At 37.8% G+C, this 20,098-nt stretch overlaps 1 protein-coding gene across 1 annotated transcript in view; it reads right to left on the bottom strand.

The window, feature by feature from the left end:
- Positions 1 to 1,815: 1,815 nt before the first annotated feature.
- FAF1 (Fas associated factor 1) overlaps positions 1,816 to 20,098 on the bottom strand; it is a 154,081-nt gene continuing 135,798 nt past the window's right edge. Inside the window, exons 19-20 of the mRNA XM_002192970.7 lie at positions 17,783 to 17,998; positions 1,816 to 4,998 (exon numbers count right to left, since the gene is read on the bottom strand). Coding sequence (XP_002193006.3) covers positions 4,915 to 4,998; positions 17,783 to 17,998 — 300 coding nt within the window. The 3' untranslated portion in view covers positions 1,816 to 4,914. The remainder of the gene's footprint in view (positions 4,999 to 17,782; positions 17,999 to 20,098) is intronic.

Raw genomic sequence — 20,098 nt, 5'->3', positions numbered from 1 at the left:
CTGCTAATAAATAACACAAACCCATTCAAGTTGAGTGGATGGAAAGGGAACAGCGATGAACTGTGGAATCCTGGGGAACACTGTGACAACATGGAGCTGGAAAACAGCAAAGGAAACTCTGGGGTACTAAGTACAAAATAACAATTCTGTTAACCAGTAGTTTTGTAATCACAGGAACTAATGAAGCCTCCTCCTATAACCAGAAGCTGAGTGACATTTTAATTGAATTATATTAAGGCTGCAGTCTTTATTATACAAAAGAACCCACAGAGGAAAGCCCTGGCTAAGGAGTGGATTCTCTGCTATCTAATGAGATATTAAAACCCCTTGAAACTTTTAGGGTGCTTGGGTCTGGAGTGACTCCCAAGAGTTGGATCTGGAGCGAGCCTTGCCTTCACTGCACACACTCAAGGGACCCCTCATCTGCCTTCTCCGGCTTTCCTGAATTCTGGGCTGCTGACTTTGTCAGATTTAAGGAAATTTCAGACAGCCAAACCTTTATAGCATTTAATTTGTTCAAAATATAATCAAAATTAAAACCAAAATGATGTAAAATTCAAAGGTAGTACAATATCTTAAAAAAAGTATTTCAAGAAGCCTGATCAATCTCATCCTACTAAAATCAGCAATGCTGTCAGGGGGAGCGGCCTTGCCTTCCTCCTCCTCTCATCTTCACTGACTCCCACCAGTGAGCTGCATCAGCCTCAAAACTGCCCCAGGAAACAAATGGTCTCTTTTTAATTAGTTTGCCTTGTTCCAGTGCAAGGTGTGGGCAGAGATGGCTCTGCTGGCAGAAGTATACATCTATATCAGACTAAATAGAGTATAAAACTGGCTGGATCCTGACACGTTTAGTGCTGAACTTGGTATTTCTCCACCTTTGTCATCTGTGGGGGAAATAGTTTTGGGTAGGGAATGTCTCATGCTGTGTACAGTAATTTCTGCTTTCTTTCATGACTCATCCAGAAAAAAAAAAAAAAAATTAAGTCTACTGCAGTTGCCTTCTCTTTTACACAAACAGAATAATAAAATTAAACTCAGGTGCAGAATCAACATCCAGTTTCCACCGTCAGCTCTTCTGTCCAAAAACGTCAATGGCAGCAATGAACATCCACTGTCAAGGGCTGGGTTGGCTCGCCCCAGGCAAGCACACAGCTGCCAGCCTAAAGACTGATTTCCACCTTCCCTCTCAAGGACCTTAAAGGAATTCTGTATTTTGGCAGTCAAACAGCTTTGCTGGTGGGCAGCACACACATTCCAACTACCTGTGCTATGGTGGTGTTGAAGCAGACTAGGGAATATCCAGCACAGGAACTTGTCTCTCCTCAGGCCCTCACAATATTGGAAAAACCAAAGTGTGAATTAAAATAAATGAAAACTCTCTGAAGGAGGCCACCATCACTGTTTCCAAATAAAAATGGATCCTCTGCTTTGTCAAATGGTGGAAAGTCTTGGTGCCTCCCTGGGTGCCCCACCTGAGAGCCTCAGGAGCAGGGCAGCAGAGGGGAAGCCTTTGCCCCAGGGAGGAATGGCACACATAAGACATCTCCATCCTCAGCATTTCTGACTGACTGCTCCAAGCAGGTTCTGGTCCTGCCTGGTAGTGACTCTTCTTGTGTGGAGACACCCACTTATGTGCTTTTGTGCTTGCTGTGGAAGTTATTTTAAGGCACTGAAATCTTCTCATGCATCATTTAGGGAGCCTGGACATGAGGCCTGGATAATGAAGCACTTCAGTCCTGTGACTCTGGGATACTGTGATTCAACTTTTCCCCACATACAGAGGAGTGAAATCATATAACTGTTTAGTAGAAATATTGCTGCAATTGAAAATTTATTTTAAGTTTCTAATGTCACTGAGTAGGTACAGTTTATGAAAGTCAAAGTCCTCTTCTGCTACATAAAAAAGAATAGACAAACCCTCCAACACAGCTCCATTAGAAACATCCTCAGCACTCCCACTGAGCTGAAGGGTGCACATGTAGAGAGTACAGAGCAAACACCGTGTTCTGCATGGGCTCTATAATGATTTCAAACACCACTGTCAACAGGCAGGAGTTTCTCCCAAAGCCAGAGGCTGCCCCACCTTCACCCCACGAGCAACGGAAGCTGACACATCACACAGATTCCTTTCAGCAACAGTAATTCCCTAAGACTTAAAACTAATGCATTAATCACCTTAATGGTAATCCATTAATGTGAAGAACCTGAAGGTAAAAAGGCAGAATCAGGGATGTGCTCTGTAGCAATGGTGTTACAGTTCTAGGGTAATACTGAATTACAAAATTTGAATGACCAGAGGATTATCCATGCCAGCAGAGCGTGTGAAGTGAATACCAGGAGAGCAGAAAATGATGGCATAGAATATTAATATTTCTACACAGGGATTGGTTTATATTGATGGTGTGACTCAACATGGTCGCTTCTTGAAATCAGGCCCAAAGTATGTAAGGACCAAAATCATTAATGTTTTATTTAAAGAGTGATACACTTGTTTACCTTGTGGCAGAATGATCCCTGTATACTGATCTCAAAATCTTTGTATCAGAGGGAAGTAATGCCACCACTTTGAACACTTCCAGTTAATTATCACTAGAACATTTTGATAATGACAGTGTATTTTGCAATATGAACAAAATGAGGGAAAAATAATAGAGTTTAGAAGAAAAAAAAAAGGCCAAACAACCCTGGGAGCACTGACTTCAACAAGTTCAACAAATATTCAAGCCACATTTAATAACTTTATAAAACTAGTATCAAAGTAAAGAATATATAGTCAAAATACAGAAATCAAGTTGAGTGAGAGAAAACAGCCTGATGAGATCAAACAGAAGTTAAACAGAACAGATTAATATAAACAAATTAGCTGAAAGGTTGCTTTGCTTCATGAAGCACTATTTCAGCAACTCCTTTCCTCAAAAGCCAACTTAGAAGGAAAAAAAAAAAGATATGCATCACTTTAAAATCCTGCTTTATGTTTACTGCGATTGTTTGTAGAAACAGCATAACCCCAGTTTGCATCCCATGTTAATTTATTATTTAATAAACGCAGTGGAATTTTTTTTTTTGTAAGAAAATGAAAGTTCAGAATGAAGCGTCTGCATTCAGCTTTCCATTACACATACATTTATCATTCTGTTGGCTAGGAATTCTTTTATTTGTGAACTGCAAATTATTAGGATTTGCTTACACTTGTATACCTTTTGTTTGTCATAGATACTTCACTTCTAAAAGTGTCTGGTGTAGCACTCACTAATTACAGAATTATAAAAGGTAGAATAAGGCTTTGCCCACTCAGAAATTTGCATTTTTGGTAAAGGTAACAATATATCAGCATCACTAACATCTTAATAATAGGCATACATTTAATTTTATACCACCATCCTTCCAAAGAAAAAAAGAAAGACTAAAAGATGTGTGCAACTGGTTTTAGCTTAGTATAAAATTTTCAAATCAGAACTCATTCAGCTACAATAAACACTATGAATTACGTATCAACATAGATGGAAAACAATGTGCCAGGCTTTAAAGGAAAAAAAATTAGTTTAGCAGATGATGATCCTGTAGTGCCAATGCACACCATCCTGCAAGCCCAGAAATAAAAAAAAAAAGGGGGGAGGGGAGGGGAAGGAGGAAAAAAAAAAAAAAAAAGAAAAGAAAAGAAAAAAAAACCCCAAATAAACCAGTTCTGATGCAGGTTTGGCATCAACTGCACACTATGGTCTTAGCCTCAGTATGCTCATTCTATGGTTGAGAAATTTAAAGTACTAGATTTTTCCATGTCAGGTAGCAGGTAGCTGGTGCATACATTTCAGACAAGAGAACTATGATTTCTTTAATTTGAGATGGGATCAATAATGTATTGTTAATATGTCCAAAGTGTGCAACAATAAGGCAGATTTCTTATTACACCACCCCTTAAAATACCCATTGTTTGAGGAACCAAACAAGGTGCTTTAAACCAGCAGAGTAATAGGAGACAAGCAAGTGCCAGAATGAAGAAAAACTGCTAGAATGGGAACTGCCCTTTCTTTCACAAGGAGAAATAAAGAACTTTTGTATCTGGTATTTGAAAGGATTTTAACAGCTGATATTCAATATCAGCTGATTCCTGAAGTGTTGGCAAGATACCAGGTTTCTGGTACTGGCCATGTCTAATGTTATTTAAATATTCACATCATGCAATAAGCAGTTTCACACTGCAATGTAATGGAAAATACTTCCTAAACTGAATTGGAACTGAGACCCAAAGCAGAACCAGTAAATAAATATCTCGCATATATGTCAAACTATATTCTCCAAACAAAACCTTACATCTTATCAAAGAAGTCAGAAAGTACTAACAAAAATTATATGCTTTCTACTATAATACTGTTAAATTTCCATGGCTGAGAATGTCCCATTAATTTTTTTTCTGCCTTTTAAAATTAGTTGACAAAGTAGAAATTCAAACACAGAAATAAAATGCATATATATGAGAGCACTGGCTCAGTGAGATATCAAATATACAGCATTCTAGTGTCAAAAGTACAGGCAGAAATGTCCAAGATTCCTTGGTGAAAAAGGGGCATTTGAGGAGTAAAAATTCTACTTAACAATCACTCACATTTTAACAGTGCATTAATTATAACAAAAGCTGGATGATAAGTGAGCAACAGAATCATAATGTTCAGTGTTCATAGCAGAACTTTATCCTCTGCTCATTTAAATGAGGTTGGAAACATATACTCATGTATGTGAAACTTTAAGAAGCTATGTTTGTTTTTTCAATTTTTCAGGATTCTTGCAAGAGGCAAAACTTGTGACATGGAATTGAGCTGGATGTCAGTACAAGGTGGTGCTCAGAGAAGTCTTCCTCTCGATGCTGTGCCTCTGGCTTATCAAAGGATGATTAGTCCTACAATCTTGTTTGATCTATTCTTTTGCCTCTAGGAAAAGGGTTTCTTGAGGATACAGTTTTACCTCCAGTAATGATTTATTTGGATCCAGCTGGGTCACCTGTAAATACATGAACACAAAGATATGTGTAAGTAGACTTTTGAATTGTTTATGTTCACAGTGCAGACTTTTACTGGGAAGATTTCTGAGTCCCTCCATCAGTGATGACTGAAGCAGTGGGTATTATTTTCCAGGATGCAGATTAAGAAATACATATTGTGCTTTCTGTTGTTGTAGTTACAAGTATTATTTTGTATTAACAGTGAACATAATAATAAAAAAACAGAATCCCTGACATTAATTCCTAGAAGATCTGGTTCTCTACCATAAACTTATGCACTAATCTGTTTTTTGTCAAAATTAAGAACTTTTGGAAGGTTTACTAGAACAAACCTAAGATGAAAAATAAAACTGCACTCCTAGATAGACATCCCAAAATTTCAGTCCAACTGATGGTGCAAGCAGCATAGCCAACCCAACAGGATCTCTCCATTTAAACAGGAAATTTTCTGACTCCCTTTTTTGCTCCAAGTCCTGTGGTGGAACACCCAGCTTCCACTCACTTCAATGCTTTCCAGACACCTCAATCACCCCAGGCCGGGAGAAAACTGTTTAATTGTGTGGTTATTACACAATATATTTACTTATATAGACAAATTAATGACAACAAGTGTCCCAGTGCCCTGACATTCAAGTTTACAAACCAATGCTGTGACATCCTTCAAATATTGCAAAGCTTCATGTAGAAAGATGAAACATTTTCTGAAATATTTCCCTTCCATTTTTAAACTTGTTTTCCCTGGTAATTCTGTTTTTGGTTATTTTGCTGCGTAAGCACATCAGTTATCAGAAGTCTGCTTGTGAATAATAGTTTATTAGTCTTATGCCATAGGTATAAATGCAGATGCATGCTAATAAGCATTTTTTCCAAAGTTAAATTTATTTCATCTATGATCACAACATGCCATTGCTTTTGGAAAAGTTTTCAGAAAACATTAAGGGTCCAGCAGATGAAATGTTATGAATTAATAAGAAATGTTCATGTAATTTTCTTAAAAGCCTAATTTACTAATCCTGTATAGTATTGCTTCTCATTGTCTCCCCCAAATAAATCAGGCAAACTTGAAATATATTTGCATTTCTATTGTCTTATTGAATAAGGGAATTAGGGAAAAATCACTATTTAAACAAATATTCGAGGCTTATCACTTCTTAAGACCATCAAAATCAGTGCAATTTCATCTGACGGCAATTTCATAATTTTTTTAAATGAAATAATTAAAAAGCCCAAACCAAACCCAAAAACCAAACAGATGCATTATTTTTATTCCCAAAGCAGGAACATATTTTCTTAAACTGCAGTGGTGAGCTACTGCTAAATGTCGGAAGAGAAAAATAATTTACAAAAACCAGACTCAATTTTAGATTCCTATTATCTACAGTCCAATTATGCATTCCTGCACAGATGCTGCTTGAATTATTGAAAGGTTATTATCTACGAAAGCAAACCTGTTATGTAAAAAACAGCCAAAGTAGTGCATTTAAGTTTGTGATTACAGAAGTATGCTAATTAAGTACCTTGTAGCATTTTTTAATGTTTTGGTATTCTGCTACAGTCTGTTACTGAGCAGGGAGTGAGGTAAAGAGGGGTTTGTGCAATTCACAGCTTCTGAGGCATTGGGCACCTGAGAGAAGCAATTTTCTTTCTTTTCAGTACAAGCCTGTATTAATTTAGACATCTCTATTTTCAAATCCTGCAACCATTTTGTTGGGGTTTTTAATTTTTTTTTAATTTTTTTTTTTTTTGCAAGAAAAGGGAGGGAAGTCATAACATGTCTCTTTTGCACTTGGGAAAAAAAATCCCAAAAGTATGCTTGGGCATTGAACACAACCTTCCAGGCTGTGACCATATGGAAACATGTTCCTCACTTGAGCATAATTCAAGATACATGTCCTAGTGTAAGGTTTGCAAACTTGAAGTGCCATAAATAACAACAACACATGATGTTCCTTCCTCAGTGAGAAGGGTCCTAGGAGCCTTCTGGAGTACCTGCAGCACAAGGACTGTGCAGCTTTCCACCATAATTTCAGTGTGCTGCTTAATTCACTGAGGGACAGCAGAGTTTGCAAATGTTTACACCATTACCCAATTAACTAACAATATGGCTCCTACATCTGTCAACAAACAAAGCTGTTGTTGCTTTGTTTTAGCTCCTTGGCATTTTCTGTTCATATGGGTCGCCATTGTACTTAATTATCACACCACAACCCTTCTGCAGCTTCTACTTTGTTATTTGTGGCTTGTAAATATGTTGTTTACTATGAAGAATAGAAGCCTTATTAGTGAACACACCTCCTAGCAAAAGAAATGGTTTCTCTTGTAAATATATGAAGTTAAAGACCTAAGATGCATCCTAACTTACAGTATTTTAAAACAGAATTAGAAACCAAAGAATGATCTATAACAGAGATCAAAGGAAAGAGCTGTAGCCTGCAAAGATCAGTGTAGTGTTCTACTGAATCTCATTCATTTATATTTATCTCAATCACTTATATTTATGTGCATTATTTCATAATGAAAAGTATAGAATGCCTTTAGATGTGTATCCACGTGTCTTGTTTCATTACCTTTAGAATAAATTCTGGAGCCCAGAGAGCTGACACCCTTTGGCTCTGATGCCATTTCATGATGCTCTTTCCAAAACAACTCTGCACATGATATAAGTTACACTGTCCCAAAACCCTACACCTTTATTTGTTTAAGATTTATTCTATGTTGTTAGCAATTACACAGAAAGCCATTGAAGAATGCTGATATATTGAATCTGACTTCATCTGTTCCCCCTGTGTGGCAGAATGAATACTTTCTTGATTAAGGTTCAAAATTCACCTTCAGCATTAGTTAAATGCCTTAACAAATGCTAAAGGTACATTTTAATATGTATCTTCAAGTCCTACAATAACTGACTTTCTAAAAGTCAAAAGCACAGATTCTAGGAGTCACCTCATGCATCACACTGTGAAACCAGCTGAATGTATTTTTCAAATCTTTTGTGCATTTGCTAATGCCCAATACTTTCTATTATAATGGAACATGAACTAAAACCCCTTGAAAAGAGACTGTAAAGTGCTCCAGGTTTATCCAGTGAGAAGGGTGGCAGAGGAGGGACTCAATGTCCAGAAACAGAGAGTATAACACAAGTGACAGAAAGATTACTGACATTCAAGCTCCCAGAACCCTGTACAATACCCTGCAGGTGCATTCAGGGCCGTCCCAAAGCCCTGAACACAGAGTGCCCCAGGAGATTTTATCTTCAGGCAAACGACTTTCTGTGCAAACCTGAACACTCCCCTCACTCCAGGGAATGTTCCTTCCAGAAACATGACCAGAGGTGCTACAGGGCTTTATTTCTGCCACGTTAGATCTTGCCATTGAGCTGCTTTCACTGAAACAGGTTCAAGCTGATAAACAAAACTTTTATTCCAACTATGGATTCAGTTTTATGGGACCTTAGGTTTTAGTGCACTGGAGCTATGGCTTCATCTTTTAAAGAGCTTTGTTACACAACCAATGTCAGTTTGGTGCCAGGGAGGTTATCATTTAAGTATTTGTTTAAGTGAGTTCTGTGGTGATTATTCCAACTAAGCACTAGCTAGTTGAAGTACTTCTGTGCCACTTAGAAGTTCAAATTATTTACGACTCTGCAAGGCACAAGGTAGTGATGTTAACTCTTATAGTCCTGCTGTAAGAATGCAGCAGCTGCTTACACTTAATTCTGAGTAAATTAATTGGGTTTTTAGATCAACCAAAAATGGAAACTAATGTTAGCTTAAACAGCATTTTAATACATTTTTATAGCAAAGTCTTTTTCCTTCTAGAATAACACTTAAGTTATTTCTGTCTTCACCTTTGCTGACCTATCTGTTCCATTACATGCTCACATCCTGAGCAGCTGTACTTTTACCACTTACAAGGTGTGGTTCCTTACCCTCCCTAACTCTGCGGAGAAAAGTTAAACACAAAAAAAATTGGCTTAATGCCCAGGAAGGTAATTTAAAAATAAAGAATCAAATACACAATTATTATGACACTTACACAAGCAGTAAATATCACACCCTTCACCTTTCTCTCCACCCTAGGACAAGGATCTGATTCCCGAGCAGCACAGCCTCTATACCACTTACACACGCATGAATACATTTAATGAATCTAACGGACAAAGAGTTCTTTTACTCTCTTTTCTAATCCTCCTAAAGTATAAATGCAATAGAAATTACTTAAAGGCATACCTGGTAAAGTACCAGATCTGTTTAAAAAACTATATTTTCAGAATGACACACAAACAAATACAGTGAATCCTTTCTACCTATTGAAATATCTCTGGGTTACACAGATAATACGCTCAACTTGAGCAACAAACAAAAGTAGAATTACTTTATAGAAATATATGCAATTAGATTGGGCTCAGTTGAATAAACTTGGAGATAATTTACATCTGAATTGAAGAAAGCCATCACAAACAAGGAAAAATATGTCATAGTAAAAGACCTGTAGCCTCGATCCAAATATGAAGCTTTAATCCAACACATCACACTGACTTATTTTCCTCAAGATGTTTTCTAAAAACATATTTTAGATTAAGCATATTTAAAAACACATTTACTAAGCAAAGTAGCAGCTGTTAATAAACCAGAAAATTGTGATGCTGTATCCTCTTCTTTGAGCATGGTTCCCATTTTTCCCTTGGAAAGCCGTGCAGTGCTCCAAGATGCAGCCAACCTTGACACAGAGTCTTAAGTTTTCATTGCCTTAACATAATTTATATTAAAAAAAAAAAAAAAAAAGCTGCATAGATTTTAATCAGTGAAGGCTGATTATCCTGTCTTGCACTACTTGACTTACTTGACAGTAAATTAAGACAGCAACTGTGTTCTTCCCTGTTTTCTAAAACACTAAACGTAATGACAGGGTGGTGCAAACAACAAGGATGAGCCCAAACTCACTGTTGCTATATTTATAGAGTGGCACCTGGACTATCTGGTGCTTTTCAAAAGTTCCAAATGAAAATCCAATTATTCATCTGGAATAAATACCTCATGTTTGCAAAGAAAAAAAAAAACCCAAACAAACAAACAAAAAACAAAACAAAAAAACAAAACCAAAAACAAACAAAAAAAAACAAACCCCAAAATGAACACTTAAAAAGTAAAAGCTTAAAAACAAAGGGTTTTTAAGCAACCCTACAAAAATGAATCTTTTTATAAAAACTAAATAAAGTCCTAATGTTAATTATATTTTTAAAAATACCGAATTTTTACCCTAATCCTATAGCTTTTTAACAGTGAGTAATGAAAATAATAAATAACTGTAGTTTATCTACTTTCCAACAAAAGGCCTTGGGAAGGGCTGTATACACCTGGGTAGCTCTGAGGCAGTTCTGTGCCTCTTTTTAGCCAAGGATCAGAAATTTTGTTTAGTGATCAGTACTTGCCCAAAATACAGCCAAAATTCATCCAGTTACCAACATCACTGAACATTTGTTTTACATGTCTTTCCAAGAACTAATCTCACTTTAAAAATTTGCTATAAAAAGGCTGCATCTCCCTCTAGCCTTTCAAACAGCTCATTTTCAAATGTAACTGATTTGCTCTTTCATTTTGGCAGAAGTGCAAGCACTAAAGTTATCTCAATTAAGAAAAGACTCTCTGAATAATGTGACTTTTATTGTTGTGGTGCTGATGGTGCTGAAGTATTACACAAGCTGCCTTCAGAACAAGAAGATGGAGCTGGAGGCAGTCGGAGGAGTCACATGCAGGTCCTGACCGGGACATTAATGGTCCCACAGTGGCAACAGCTCTGAGGCTGGAGGACTTCAGGCTTCCAGGAGGAGCAAGGTGGTGTAAAGCTCTCCTCAGATTTTCTGCTTTCCTCCCTCCCTCCTTTCTGGTTTGAAATCTTTGGTTTATTTATGAATTCTCTGTGCAGATTCTCAGAAAAAGAGATGCTGACAGAAAACCCTGGACCTTGTCTTTCCCTGACAAAGGACCTGCAGGAAGAGGAGCTCCACTGCCTTCTCCCTCACGCTGTTTACCTTCATTTTCTTTGCTGAGCAGAGAAAGTTTAAGTATTAGCACTTTTAGATGAGAGCATTTGTATATTAAGCATCCTTTCTGCTGTGACAGGGAGCAAAACAGTTCATTACTTGTGGGCACTGCTGCCTGTGTGCTTATAGTGAGCTAACAATTATTAATGTATTTAATTATTTTTAAATGCACTACCTACACAGAAAAAAATTGACACCCCCAGAAATACTACAGCTTGCACTCTGGAGACTGATGAAGAGCTGAAATGAAGCAAACAGCCACATCCTCTGAAAGTTGGAAAACATATAAATACATTTATTTGTGCTCCAAATGAACTGTAAGAACTTTGCTTTGCATACATCCCAGAGGGGAATGGATGGGAACACAGCCACTCACAGAAGAACGACCCAGGATTGGATTCATGTGCACTTAATTATAATTGCATGAAAGAACAATCCAAAAGGATTTTTATCACCAGTTCAAAGGATTAAGATGTTCAGATATCACAATGATATCTACAGTATAACATTGTGATTGGTAGATAGGCAAATGGAATAAAGAGAGTGCCTAGGACTGCTTTGGTGATTTAGTCTGATGCATTACTTATGCAATTACCAAAACAGCAGGAGATCATTAAATTTTCTGGTAACCAGACACAGCAGTCTTAGTATCATACCAGTACAAAGGCTCTCCATTGGTATTTTATAATTTCATTTTCTTCCTGCACGGGTCAAAAAAAGTCCACAAAATGGATATTAAACATGAATTCTGGAGAAAAAGTACAAAATATCTTAGCCACAGTTTTTGCTGGATAAGATCATATGCAAGAGCAAAGCTCTACAGCTTAACTAAGGCATCTTCCTGCGAACAAAAACGTGCCTCCCCTGAAATAAATGTTTTGTAAAATGGGGCAGTGCTGAATAAAAGAGCACTTTGGGTGCGAGGGATGTGCACTGAAGGGCTCTTGGGTGGAATACATTAATCCCATGGTTGGCATTAGTCACTGGGCTAACTAATGAGGATGATTCACGGAGAGCTCCGCGTGAGCATTCAGCGCCGGTGAATGCTTGCTCACCCTAGTGAGCCCGAGTAAAAGAGCTCATCTGAAATGCACACCTATTTCCTGAAACTGGTTAAACATTCCCTGTACTTAAATAGAGTTGCTGTGAGAGATCACAAACTATATTGATCTACAGAACGTAATTCTACTTCTTTTCTTACATCTGTGAGATGAGATCTCCTTTCAGCGACTTGATACATGAAGGGCTTTAATCCTTTGCTTTGGATTAGTCACTTATGTAAAGACACTGGGTCTGAAAAAAACACATCAAGTCTGTCTTTCTTGGAAGAAAACATGGTGAAAAATCTTTCTGTAATATTTACAGAATTTTTTACTACCTATATGGAAATTGCATTTCCACAAAAGTAAACATCACGTTTCAAGAAGCAAAATAAACTCAAAGTTCTCTCAGGTGCTGTGACTGACTTCATCAGAGTAAGAATGTTACCTACTCCCTTTTCTAGGTGCTGACCAAAAGACTGTGATACTGTTCTTTGTGACCAACAAACTTGTTAAAAGCAGGAAAATCTGGGAGTTACAAATGCTTCAGTGTCCTTTCCTCTTGCACTCGAGGTTAATCTTTCCAATTCCTCCACTGTTACAAGTCATCAGGAAGAATGGCAGAAACCAGGCTTCAAAAGAGGCATGGGAATATGCCAGTCTGGAATGGCCAATTTGCTTAGGCAACTTCTCAGTGTCTTAACTAAACCAAACCTAACTGCTTGAATAAATAAAATAACAACAGATCTTGAAAGGAGAGGAAAGACAAGGGCAGGTAGTATTGACTTAAGGAAAGCTGTAAATGCTAGGAGGAGGGACATCTACCTTTGTAGGTGGCTGTGGCCTTGTGTAAACTAGATTAGGATAAGCACATGATATCACTGACCAGAAAAATTTAAATTATGTGAATTAAAAGAGATGACTACTACTTGGTGTAGTAGGAAATGACTGGAAAAATTACAGGTATCACATGTAATTCTCAAAATTTTTTGAACCTATCAGAAAAAAAATTTCATTCATCTGAAATCCTTCTTTGCTATAAAACAGATATTCAAGCCACTTGCCTGATTTACATGAAATTCCTAAAAATACTATAGGGTGTAGCTGTGACACTGCACAAATCCTTTATTGCAATAACATCTTTCTTCCATTTTTCTATCAAGATCATGACTAGGGGGAAGAATGTTAAAAGTCAAAGATGGTCCTGGACATTTCATTCTTTCATTAACTATTTAGAGAGTTTAAACATGACCTAGTAAGTTTAAAAGCAAGTTATCTGAAGGCAGTAGTTTGCACATGGTGAAATTCAGAATAATCCTTATAAAGAATAGCTGCCAGAACTCATACACAAAATTGTCAAACTACTTGGCCTAACAAAATAAGGACTATGCTCCAACATCACCTGTCTGAGAACAACAGAGGGCAATTCCCTGCTCAGAGGACTCCACAGCAAGTGCTGCAGCTAAACTTACTATCCTGTGGCATTATTTTCACCACTGTGAGCATCAAAGAGGATTAATCTTGCCAAAGCACAGGAATGAAAAATCACATTTGGGTTTGGAGGAATACTTACCATTATTCTATTCCCATATACTCCCAAAACTATGAATTGCCTGGCCCTAAATTTACTGAAATCCTAATTATATCTGATTTAAATTGACATGCAATTTGAGTTAAATTTATTTTCTGCACTTTCAAGGGAGATTTTTTGTTTCTGTTTATTTAAACTGCTGTTGAAATTGGTTAATTAAAAGGATTTAAAAAATCTTAATACTCTAAACAGAGCAAACTGGTTCTGAATTATTAAGCAACATTTTAGATGCATTTAAATAACCTTAAGTGACTTAACTGCCACCTGATCCTAAGCTGTGGCTCAGAAAAATAAAATGTGAAATACTGTAGAAGTCTTGGCTTACCAAGGCTTCCAGATACAGTAAATAAAGAGCTTAAGTCTCTAATACCATGTCTGCAGAAGGCATACTCTCAAATACATAACTAATGCTCCACCTCAAGTAGAAATCAGCAGCAGAAATTATAGCTTGCAAGTTTGATTTTTCATGAGGAATTAATAAGTTCAGTCTTTCAAATATAGCATTTAGAAGGAGGAATCATGCCTGGTCCTTCCTTTCTGACAGACACCTCAAAACATTCACAAACATATTAACCCTAGAATGGTGGCTGAAGCTCAGTTTGGGTAAATTTCTGCACATTCCTCTTATAGTTTCAGCTAGACCTGGTCCACTTCAGCTTCTTGCCTAAGTGGGGTAAAATGCCCACCCTGTAAGATGTTAACAGTTTTAGGCAGGCTTGTGCACATCACTAGCACTGAAGTAAGGGAGGAACTGAGTATCTGGAGGTCTCCAAGGCACTGGGAGAAGGAGGATCCTGCAGCTGGGAGGTCAAGAGGAGTACCAAAGTCAGAGTTTGTATTTAAACTATACATACCATTTTTGAAAAAATATGTTTGAAAGTATCAGAATTACCTTGCTGGAGTTTTGTTGCAGTAACTCAAGAGTTTGGGAAGGATTTTAGAGAAAGGGACCTAAATACTGAACAAGAAGGTTGACTGAGCACACTGATACACATAGAGTAAGCTCTTTCTGTTATAGTGAAATGTGATTTCTGGAAGACAGGGAACTATAACTCTGAAATCAGCACACACATTTAACAGCACACACATTTGTTCCCACAAAGCCTTTGCAGGTGTATTTAAGAATACAAGAAATACATTCTTTGCACTGAAATTTCTTTGCCAAGAAATACAATACAGCTTTTCACTCCCAAAGATGTGCTTGCCAAGGTTTCCAGAGTCTGAGGCACAAGCTCCCAGCTGCCCCAAGCTCACTTTGTGACACACACTGGTGGTACAAGATGTGGTGCTGAGGTGCTGAGAGAGAAGATGGTTAATATCTAATTTCAGCACGGGTAGAAAGAACAACACAGTCAGTGACAAAGACCCAATAACAAGTCACTGCATGTGCTTAACTGCTTTGGAATGTCACTGCTGCTTTAAAATCTACAAGTGGTGTCTGGAAAAGGTTAATCTGGGTATTTACTCATGTGTAGAAGTTTGTATTTACAATAGGGTTATGATACCAACTTTAAGTTAGCTAAGGATATCTGTGTAAGCAACTAGAACATAGGACTAAGAAGTAATGAATTTTTATTTATGAAAGATGTCAAAGTACTTCAACAACACTGTATCAGAACGAATGGCTTTGAACAGAAGGTAAAAATGCCCTAACAAGTTTATCACAAGAAAATGTTGATCCAGTTGAAGATAATACCCTTGTTTTGATAAAACAGAAACACTTTTGGGGGTGTGTATGCTATTGTAAAGCAGATTAGGATAGGAAAAAAACCAAACTAACTTTATAAGACATGTTTTCATCTACCTGCAGCAAAATTCCAGCAAAGTAATTCAGATACTTTCTAACTTTTTTTTTTTTTTCCAAAAAAATGTTATGTATAGTTTAAATACAGACATTTAAAATGCTCCTGTTTTCTGGAGCACAAGCATTCCAAGTGCTCTGTCCTTGTAGCACAGATTTCCATTCATGTTGACAAAATACCATACAGCAGAAGGGTCTTGATAACTTACAGTGTATTTTTAAGTGACTACAGACCACAAGGCCCAAGGCAATGAATATATACTTTCACTGTACTTCTTCCAAGCCATTCAACAATGCCTTGTTTTTATTTTTTTAAATCTGTCTATGGAGTTCCACGCTTCCAACCTTCCAAACCTGGGGGACATGACAGATGTCATATACATTTCTCAGTGGTTAGCAAACCCCTGGGGAATATTTTTTGTCTGTCGTGGCTCTGGTGGTCACAATGGCAACGGGATTCATACATGGCTGAGTCAGTCAGCATGAATCATTTATGTGACTCCTCATACATGGCATTATTAGGTTGGAATCATAGAAAAAAGATGACAGGGTCTTTGCTTCCCACACAACAGACCAACAGCTCCAGACCCTGACACTAAATTCTCCTTTCTTTGCCTCAGCCTTTTCTCCCTGCCAGTTTCACAGATATACTGACAATACCAGCCTGTTCTAATTTAGTGGTATGTTTTTCTTTTCTACTTTTTTAAAGTACTTGTTCTTATGTGATTCACCTGATAAATTTTTGAGGTTTTTTACAGATGACTAGCATTCATAATGATGATGATGTGATAAGTACAGAAACAGCCAGTGTAAAGTGAAAAACAAATGTAAAAAGTTAAGAGTAATATACCTGTAGGGTATTTATATTAAATATGTATTACATCAGAAATAAGTTACATGTGGGGAGGCATGACTTGCAAAATATTTAAAACATACAACCCCACTGTTTAGACTGCAAAACACTGTTTTTCTTTTGTCAAGTACACTGAACCATCAGTAATCCTGGAAACACAGCTGACTTCTAGTCTTTGGTTCCACTGGAAATGAAACTGCATGCTTAAGGAGTAAAGTTAATTAGTGATTAATGAGATTCCTTAAATGCTGCTTCTCAATCTGACTGATCAGGATTCCCAATACAGGGCAAGGTGGAAGAGCTGCAAGCACTGCAATCCTGTTTACAGCTGTGCCAAAAACGGGTCAGAAACCACATCCACTCACAAGGTCATATGCTTCCTAAGGATGAGCTTCTTCTCCTTTGGAGTACTTACCAATAAGATGATAAAGTAAGAGCTATCTGTTACAAACTACTGTGAACATGTCACTCAGAGCCTCATTCCTAGTGAACTTCCCCCAGGGGAAGTGATGGGAAACAAAATGGAAAAGCAATCCAAATTACTGAACTCCTTTGGTGAAAAATGGTTTAGCCAGTCCCCTGGAGTTGCCTCCAGCAAACAAGACCCCAGCTGGTCCAGAGCTGCCCCACTCCTCTGCAGTGCTCAGGCAGTATGGCCAAAGAGCTGCTGAACTCCACCCACCACTGCCTGGCTCTGTCCTGACATCTCTGCAGTGCCCATTCCCTCCACCTTTTATCCAGGGCCCCTGCACACAGTTGGACCCACTGACTTTCATCTTTGCTGTAGCAATGACTAAATAATAAATAAAAGCTAATTTGTGCAGAAAACAGAGAGGTGGATTTTCAGACATTTAGGAGCAAGTACAAAAATGATCTGTTGATTTATCAACGGAATGGCTATTGTAAGCAGTGAGCAGTATTGATTCTGAAAATCAGCCACAGTAGGCTCATCATACAATTTCAAGGTAGGAGATGTAATTATCTACTATTATGTAATGGGGGGTGAGATCAAATATTTATTAAAATAGTTCATAACTGGGTAATATCTGATGCTGAGCCTTATTCGTAACATAAAGTTGCATCCAAATGGCAAACCAGAAAGATCAGAAGTACCAGCCCATAACACACCTGAACAATGAACTACCAGCAGTGTTGATGGAGCTTCCTTCAAAACAGGACGTGAGCAAAGCTGGCTCAGCATATTTGAGTTTTCAGTGAATATGGTCCACAACTTTTTCTGAGATGTAGGATTTTTTACAATGCCACTGGAGGCAGGTTTCACAGCTCTGTATGTAACATCTGACAGCACTGGGCAGCCAGTACCTGCCTTAGAGCTTGGAGCACTGGAACATACCCAGGCACATGTTCTACCTTCTATGCTATAACACCCCAGCCCATCCAACCCACAGGAGGAAGAAGCAGAGGCATTTATTCCTGAAAGTTGTATTTACTCACATCTCTCCTCGGAAAGGTGCCCAGCAGCTTGTACTCCTCCCAAGGATATCCCTTGGAAGCTACAAAATCAAAGACAACCTGCAGCTTGCTGCTGGCCAGGAAACGCCGCTCGAAGAATTCCCCGCTGGGCGTCCGGATGCGGAGTTTGCTGACAGACTCGGTGCTCTCCTCCTTCGGCTCGGGGGGCAAGGACTGCTCCAGAGACAGCCTGATGGCCTGGGGAAGGAAAAACAACCATTTCAGCCTGCAATGCCAGCAACAGAAGAAAGGGAGAAAGATTTTCTTTTTATTTCTTCTAGAACTTCAAGATGTGTCGCAGTGCTCCAGAGCCTTTATATCTCAATGACAAAATAATTTTTATTTGCTCCTTAATAACAGCCCAGCAGACAACTAATTAAAATAAATCCTTCTTTATAACACATATTATTAGGTCTACGGTTAATGCACGATGGGATACGTAATTTAATCATTTGGCAGAAAGCCTTGGAAAAAAATTGAATGAGAGAATAATTGTCAAGTGGCCAATTGCTTCCTTAAAGGGTATAAATTAAAAGGCAGTAAAAGTATTTCTTTAAAAGCACTTGTCAAATTGCCTTCCTCTTGCAGTGGTAATTGACCATTTGCAGTAGACTGGACCCTTAATGGCAGTTCAGAGTGAAAAGAAATATATGCAAGAAATTTACTACAAATAATTAAAAGATGCAATTAAAAATGCCACAAATGTACATTAGATACACAGAGTACATATAAAAGTAGGAATCATTAAAGAAGAAAACTGGGAGAAGAGAAATGGGAGCTTGAGGATTTAAAGTTGGTGGTAGTAGTAGTAGCACTTGTAAGATAGTTCTAAGTACAGGTGAACATATTTTCTACAACAGCCTGCAAGAAATCAGCCCTCAAATTGCAACGACACTACGTGACAGTCAAATGTGTATGACTGTCTTGCAGCTAACATTGCTGAGGTCAAGGCTTTAAGGGCAGGACCCAAGTCTGTGTTCTCTGTCCCCTGTCTCTGCTAGCTGCTAGAGCACCAAGCCTTTAATTAGATTTTTTAAAAAATAAAATTAATGGCTAACATTAGACTGCTGAATGAGGTGAGCTTGATTTTCAAGGGTATTTATGGTATTCATGGGCAGCATCAGCATCTGTCAAAAACTTGATCATATTCAGAAGCAGCTCTGTTACAGCATCACCTCACTTAAGGCAGTACTTAAAGAGAAGGCAAATGAATGGAAGAAGCAGCACAAACACACTGCCTGCCTCAAATTGTGCTTAGAAGACAATTTTTGAAACTGAAGAGGCAGATTTACCCATTTTCAAGGAACTTTCAATATACACAGTTGCTATTTGTGCCTTTGACAACCTCCCCAAGGTCATTTAGTAACAGAAACTCATAGAGGGTGATTACATCGCAGGGAAAGGACCGGGCAGAAGCAAGATTACAAAGGCTTTTAAATAGTCTACTTCTTACACACACACCTCTGAGCAAATTATATCTCAGTATAAATATTTATACACAGAACTTCAGTTCATTTTTGCTCATCTACTATGAGATTATATTTTAAATAGAGTCTATTTTAATTTTCTCCCTCTCCATTCTCAACCACCTGCTTACTATCTTGCTGTTTTGACATTTCCCCACACAGTATAACAACAGATGCTACATTATTTACTGAACCCAATCAATTATATTATAGAAAAATAAACAACAGTAGCTCATTAGAGCTCCTTCCTTTGTGCAAAGAGTGCATCGCTCCCCAAAGTAACCACTCAACATAAAATGGCAATTTACAAGGGATATTCTGTACCAGCAAACCAAGTCAGAAAACAATGACATGATGGATCACATTAAAAACTCTTGGACCTGAACAAGCAATTTCAGTTTGTTGATAAAAAGGTGTTCAGTATGTGAAGAGCTCAATAGTCAGATTTTAAAATACAAACTGAACATAAAGCCACTTCTGTAAGTAAACACTGTTGCAAAACAATTCAGTCCAAGTAATCTGTATAGATGAAAATGGGGAGTGTTAGTAAACATTATTGTTAAAATCCCTTTTGTTCTACTAAGCAAACAGATCCTATTATTTTCATTACTGCATTACTGCACTCTGCATTAAAACAGGGAAGCCCAGGTATATTTTGGTAACATGGGCAGTGCTGCAGTCTTCGCATAAGAAAACCATTTCTAAAAGGCCGAGGTTTTAGAAAAGGCTCAGGAGCAGATATAATGAAGCAGAAATAATTATTGTTTCTATGCATGCAAAATACCTTAGAAAAGAAAAACGTATTTCTTGCTTGAGCCTGAGTGTAAGCTGA

This window comes from Taeniopygia guttata, chromosome 8 (genome assembly GCF_048771995.1).
Source record: "Taeniopygia guttata chromosome 8, bTaeGut7.mat, whole genome shotgun sequence".
In the NCBI taxonomy this organism is placed as follows: domain Eukaryota; kingdom Metazoa; phylum Chordata; class Aves; order Passeriformes; family Estrildidae; genus Taeniopygia; species Taeniopygia guttata.
Note: the sequence above shows the minus strand (reverse complement) of the source record. Positions and strands in the feature narration are given on the sequence as shown.